We start from the raw sequence: 7,087 nt of genomic DNA on the forward strand, positions 1-7,087 counted from the left end.
TCTGATGCTTACCCTGATTCAGAATCAGAAATACTTTAATAATCCCAGGGGGGAAAAAATTGAAGCTAACTATAGAGCCAAAACAGAAATGGTCCAACTGCAGGAACTTATCTGCTTGGCAACATTGTGTAACTTTGATTAGCACCCAGCAGCTAACTTAGCTTGGTCAGTGGAAGAAGTAGGGCTGGCTGTTTTTTTTTTTATTGTTGACTTTGGAGACTATATTATCTTCATACTCATGGGGTATTGCTCAATTCACAGTTTCCACTTCTTTAGAACTCAAGAGCATTTTTAGTCCGTATATATGTCCTTTCTCTCATCTTCCTCTCATCTTCCTCACCCTCTCTTCCACCAGAATCGTGGAGAACGGTCAAGAGCGGGTGGAGGTGGAGGAGGACGGGCAGCTGCGGTCATTAACCATTAATGGTAAGGAGCAGCTCCTGCGACTGGAACACAAGTAAAGACGGAAGCATCCTCTGCTGGAGAAGTGTTACCTCAGCACAAACATACCAACAAACTTGAGCTCGGATCGGAAGGAGGAAAAAAAAGCAACAAAACAATGTAATAATAGTGCTCTACTGTTGTTTGGATGTACATACTTAGGTTGTGTTTATTTCCCCTATGTCCTCTCCCTGCTGACTCATTTGTTAACCTACGATTCAAATCCGAGGATTTGGATGCAGACTTTTCTATGCATTTTGTTAATGTTTTTCTGAATTGGAGCTGTCCTTATATTTTGGCTCAGGGTGGTGTTATTGTTTCAGTGTATGGGACCACAGTGTTGTTCTGATGTATGTGATGATAAGACCCCCCCGCCCCCCTCGCCTCCCCCTTTTTTCCATTACTTTCTTTATGCACTCCGCTGTGTGTCAGTCTGCAGACAACACGCATTGTGTTCAGAAAACAAAGCATGACTTTGGTTTTCATCTGAAAAGTAAAAATATATTGTTGAATTTTACTTTAAAAGTGTGTAGGAATAACATAAGCACCCCCTTTCCCCTCTCTGTTTACTGCTTGTCTAACCTCTTCTTAGTCATAATTGTTTTTTATTAAAAAAATTAATGCTGGTAGGATGAGTTATGCAATTTTATATGTTCTAATACCAATGTGTTTTTTTTTTTTTGTTTATTTAATAATGCATGTACTGTTGATGTTGAGTCTTAATGTTAAAGCTGCATTATGATGCACAAATATGGAAGGCATTCTATAAATGGTATATGGATATGGAAGGAATTTTGTGTACTTTGTAAACCAGTAAATCTGAGTTTCATCCTGTTTTCAGGGTACTGAAATCTTGGCTGGTCTCTGATCTGTTAGTTTGCAAGTTATGTTCTAACTAGAGATGTTCCAATACCATTTCTTCCTTCATGAAACCAATTCCAATACTTCAACTTTGAGTGTTGGCCGATACCACGTACCAATCATTGTTGTATGGCCTGGCTTAGGTTAAAGCTTACTCTGACCCTCAGAGTCAGAGTAGGGCAGGTCATGACACTCCTGGGGAAAAAATGGAGAACTGGGAAGTAGCAGGGTCCTGATAAATGACATGGTATCGGATTGGTGCACAGACGCACATACTGGCCGATACCTGATATCGCAGTTTAGTCAGTATCGGAGGAATATCCAATACTGGAACAACTCTAGTTCAAGCCTTCATGACCATCATCATGGGAAACAGGGTGCCCTTGGGGTCTTAAAAAGTCTATAATTCAATAAGCTGAATCTTAGGCATTAAAATGATCTGTGTCTTTTAAATGTGTTTTTGGAAAGAAATATTGATTATGCTGTAACAACTACAAAATCAAAGCAACATGGAACCAATACAAATTTTCATTAATATTCTTTGTACTTTTTTGGCTAGTATGACATAAAATAGGCAGTAGGTAACATTTATAAAAACAACTTTGAATGAAAACAACCAATCAGAGCCAAGAAAGGGGGGAAAAAAGATGCTTTGGGCTGGAAGCTTGGGAAGATAGTTGATAGTTGAGTCTCATTCCCAGGGTCCAAAAGCGTCTGTATTTGGTGCCATAGGAATGAGACAATCTTTCATGGCTTGTGTCTCAAAAATAATGACTTTGTGATATTAAGTCATTATTTTGAGATACTAAATCAAAATATTGAGAACGTTTCTCATTACTTTGACAGAAATGGGCCTCCATAGGATGCATACTCCAAGATGAGGCAGCATAGATTTCTAAATATCTATAGGAGGAAAATTGTGTGCTGCTGGTAGATAGAACTACTGGAAGAAAAACAATTTGTCGGATTAATAATTAAAATCAACAGTTTTAGTGAATCAGGATCATATTTAGTGCTAAAGACAAAAGTGTAGTAGCTTCACATAGACCTTGACTGAAATATCAGTTTCATCTTTATAAGCTGCATGAGTGAAAATCACTAATTCCATTGTTAGTTGTTGCTGTTCACCATCTGATCCAGGTTCCTCCTCAACGCCCCATTCAGAGGTATTCTTGATAACCCCGACTAAGAGGAGACACCAGGACAGACACTATGCTGCAAAGATGTCCCATCCATCCTGGGGACAATAATGTCCCCTGGGAGGAGCTAGTGAACCTGGGGCAGGACGAGGTCTGGCCTTCCTGTAACCCAGACCCTGATACGTTTTGGAAAGGGGATGGATGAATTGCTGTGAGGTAGTTTGACTTCACTCCAAAACCATACTGTACTAACTACAGACTGTTTAATGATGGTACAGTAAGTCAATGTTTCCTAACCTTTTTCCTCAAGGGACCCCGTTTCTGTCATTGAGTAGTAAGTAAGTAAGATCAATTGTACAGTGAACACAATAACTGCAGGACGTTTGTGTAAAACAAACCATTTGGAGGAATTTTGAGCATTTCCTGTGGATATAAACTCCTGTGTTTCCCTGATATTTTTAGGAACCTTTTATACAATTCTCTGTATTTTGTGTTTTTTTAACCATCATGCATATGAAACACAGATTTAAGAGTAATTTGTAGAAGATATCATATGTTTGGAAATTACAAGGATACAGCTTGAAGGTTCATTCTCAACCTAGGAAAAAACTGAGAAGAGTTTACTTTGAAAAATGTCATTGTGGTCAAGCTCAAATTCCTCTGGTGCATCAGGTAAGAAGATTCAACAAACAAAACCGTACATGATGCTGAATGTATCTGCTTAAAACAAACTGGGGACATTATTAATATTTTATCTCAACCTTCTTAAATCTCTTTTCGATTGCAAAGCTCAGAATATCATCAGTATTTGATACATTCTGCTTCTTCACATGGTCGTAAAATGACAAGCGAACACTGACATACAAGGACATGAGCTGGTTCAGCTGTGCGTTAGTTTATGTTGCGTTGACTGAATGACCCTCAGAGGCTTAATACACACACTTCACGTATTTTCTATCCATGTTCATCATCTCTTCCCACAGTCATACTGACAGCACCTGAGCTTCAGGCAGGTCAAACTCTGTTCAGCAGCTCTTCTCGTTACTCTGTTCTGGAGTTTTTTGGTGAAGGCTGCTATGTTAAAGCAGCCAAGTGCCAAAATCTGGCAACAAAAGAGACAGTGGCAGTTAAGATCCTCAATAAGGACACATTTTATCCAGGACAGAGAGAAAGAGGTAGATTTTCATTTGATTCTTATGACATACAGTACTGCTTAAACCGGACAATATTATGTTTGTCAACAGACAGGGCCAGCCCCTCAAAGTAAAACTAATAGACTTTGGCAATGCAATTCCAGTATCCAAAATCCAGCCTGGGATGGACTTTCAGCCATTTAGATACAGGTGTGTCTTCATCTTGCACGGCTCATCTGTTAAAATGCTCAGGCTGTGTCATTTTTCTAAAAATGCACATCTTCTCTTCGTCCTCAACAGATTTCTCACTTTAGCTGATTTTCCTCCCTCAGGACCCCAAGTTGCCCTTCACTGAGGCTATAGATGTGTGGAGAATCGGCTGCATCCTGGCCTTCCTCTAACTCACTGAAAACCTCTTCCCTGTGGACTGAGACTATCAGATGTTTTTTTTCTGCTGATGAAGTGCATGGTTCTGGGCAACATCTGCTCTTTGCTGGGAAACACACCCAGTACTTTTTCATTGAGGAGGAGGCTGCTGATAGTCCGACATGGAGGCTGATGGTAGAGAAACCATGTTCTTCTTTGTTTTAGTTAATTAAATATTTTGTTATTCTTTGTAAAATGGCTGCGGTAAGGAAGTGGGTGTTTTATGGCTGACAAGAGCAGTGTCTTTATTCAGCGTTTTTAATTTACATTGATGGGGAAAATGCTTTTTTACGGTACAAGAAAAACATACTCTACTTAAAAAACTTTTTCCGTGGTTTACCAAGAGCTTAAAAAGTCTGTCTACTACGTCCCCAGGTTGGACTCTGGTTGCAGGGTGCCTCATTTCATGTCAGATTTACTGTACTATCCTATACAGTTAACTCTGTAGCAAAGTTACAAAGTGAACATAATAAAACCCTGTTTAAGGACAAACATCAGAATGATTCGTCATCACATCACAGATTGTATGTCTTTAGAAGTCCTGGCAGAAACACTGTCAGAGCTCAGTTACATTATGAGCTACAGTAGCACTGGTTGTTCCACTGCTTGGCACCATGAAAATTCATTCACTTAGTCTGAATGGAGACTGAGTGAAACTCACAGGGTGGGGGTGGGGGCTACAGTGAGATCCACTCTGTGCTATGTAAATGTGTCATCATCATGAATCATGAAGAATATGAACAGCTCAGATGTGTTTTACTCAACACTACACCAACATCATCTCAGTCAGAGCCAGCAGTATGACTGCTCCATAACGGAGGAGTAACTGAACACCATTTATATTTCATACCGACACAAGTTATAAAAATAACTTTTTATTATACTTGCTGAAAACTTTAACTATATCCTGACCAGTGTTGTGCAAATTACTTAAAAATAGTAATCAGTTACAAATACTTCTTTCATAGTAATTTAATTACTTTACCGCATATTACTGCATATAAAGTAATAAGTTACTAGGCAAAGTACCTTTTGTGTGTGTAATATTTAGGAGGATCTATTGGCAGAAATTGAAAAACATTTTCATAGGTATGTTTTCATGAGTCCGCCATGTTGATCCACCATGTTTCTACAGTAGCCCAGAAGGGAAAAACTAAACAAGCTCTACATAGGGGCTTTTTGCGGCCACCGTAGTTTTTCCTTTGCACTTGGAAGAAGAAGGTGAAACGAGGGAGTTATGATCTGTAACTACAACACTAGATTCTGCTAATTTGCCTAGTTACAGATTTGCCTAGTTATTAATACTCCAGACCACCAGAGGGCAGCTACAAGTAGCATTCTTACCTGTAAGCTAAAGTTATTGTCTTGGTTAGTAGCATTGACATATAAAAGATTGACATCATGTCTCCACTTCCTCCCACTGTACAAAATTGAAGCCAAAATATCCCAGATACAGGCGCTACCATCTAACGCCATTTCATCAAGCCACCAACCCAAGGCATCCTTTCTATCTTTCTCAGCTCTGATTGGTTGTTTTTGTTCAGGCCCTGAACATTTGCAATGACTTTGGGAGTATAGGAGTAGAACCAATTGTGGTGAAGTAAAAAAATATGAATTACTTTGCAAAATAAACTCAAACATGGCCTAACAGCAGAAAATACAACTGTGGCTCGAGGTTAATTTAGGGCCCTGCAACCACCAGGGGGCCTGAATAAGCAAATCACAATTAAGTCAGAAGAATTCCAACACAGAGAGCTTTAGTTACATGACATGAACATTTCAAGTAAACTGCATCAGCAGTAAATATCATTATTATCCAAATATTCAAGTAAAGTTGGCTGGTCTGAATACTGTTTCATGACCTTCTCCCTACTGCCAAACATATAACATTCTGGTGGTAAATTATTTTCATTGAATTCATTTATTGGGGAATGGGGGGCTGTACAATGCACACATGTGAGTATAATTATTCTGAGAAATGTGAATATCAACCTTCAAAAACCTATTATGAACACTGTTTATGTAATAAAGAAAAAATACAAAAGCACCTAAGTTAGCGTTTAGCTTCATTTGAATGCTTAAATGGGAAATCTCATTAGTGCAAATGAGTTTGCCTGCCTACACCCCCCTCCTCCTGACTAGAGAAATATTCATGGGGTGTTCAGAGGGTGGTATGGAGACTTTAAAGGGGTGGCAGAAATATATGCTGATTTAATCACATATATTAATGTTTGCCAGATATTTGAATTCAGAAACATTGTTCTGGCACATTAGTAAAGCATTGAATAGAAATATCTAAAGGTGTCATTAGAATCTTCACACCTTTTTCTAAATACATGTCTTTTTCACTGAACTTCAGCCTATGACGGAGTCTAAAATGTGGCCATATCAGATCATTAAATTATATGTGTTTACAAGTTATTTTTAAAATTAATCTAAATGAATGTGTTTTTTGACAGCATTTGACACCAAATTGGAATGGCCAGGCATTTTTAAGGTACTGACTGATGGGATATTTTGAAGTAGTTGTCCACCTGCTGCCACCTCCTGATACATCACAGAACTGCAACAAGTCTGCATGCCTTCATTAATAAGTCATCAGCTACCCAGCATCAGTGATATTGGTGAGGTGAGCCCAAAGGATACTAAAAGACAGCACCCACCCCAGCCACAGCCTGTTCACCATGCTGCATTCTCGAAAGAGGTACAGAAGCTTCCTCCAGACTTAAAAACAGATTCAATTCATGCAAAATATATTTATGACTTACTGTGGCCTAAATAATTTTTGTATACATGTATTTTTTGTTTTACAAGTAGCATAAAGGGAACTAAAATCTGACTTTCATTATACAACCCTGCATTGTAAGTGACAAATAACCTTGAATCCTTGAATAAGTCTTGAAACATGCCCATTATTTCTATACTGGGGTCCTGGTACAGTTGAAACACCACATCAGTAAGCGGACAGACCCCAACTCTAGGTGGGTGGCAATCTGCCTCGACCAGTTGGGGTGAGAAAGAGAGACAGAGAGAGACAGACAGAGAGAGACAGAGAGAGAGAGAGACAGAGAGACAGAGAGAGAGAGA

At 39.0% G+C, this 7,087-nt stretch overlaps 1 protein-coding gene across 1 annotated transcript in view; it reads left to right on the forward strand.

Moving 5' to 3' along the window:
- The window catches only part of dnajb6a (DnaJ heat shock protein family (Hsp40) member B6a), a 10,538-nt gene extending 8,783 nt beyond the window's left edge, over nt 1-1,755 (forward strand). Inside the window, exon 8 of the mRNA XM_035671350.1 lies at nt 356-1,755. Coding sequence (XP_035527243.1) covers nt 356-461 — 106 coding nt within the window. The 3' untranslated portion in view covers nt 462-1,755. The remainder of the gene's footprint in view (nt 1-355) is intronic.
- The last annotated feature ends 5,332 nt before the right edge of the window (nt 1,756-7,087 follow it).

The sequence above is a fragment of the Morone saxatilis genome, unplaced genomic scaffold (assembly GCF_004916995.1).
Source record: "Morone saxatilis isolate NCDOM2014 unplaced genomic scaffold, NCSU_SB_2.0 Contig23, whole genome shotgun sequence".
NCBI classification, from domain to species: Eukaryota; Metazoa; Chordata; class Actinopteri; family Moronidae; genus Morone; species Morone saxatilis.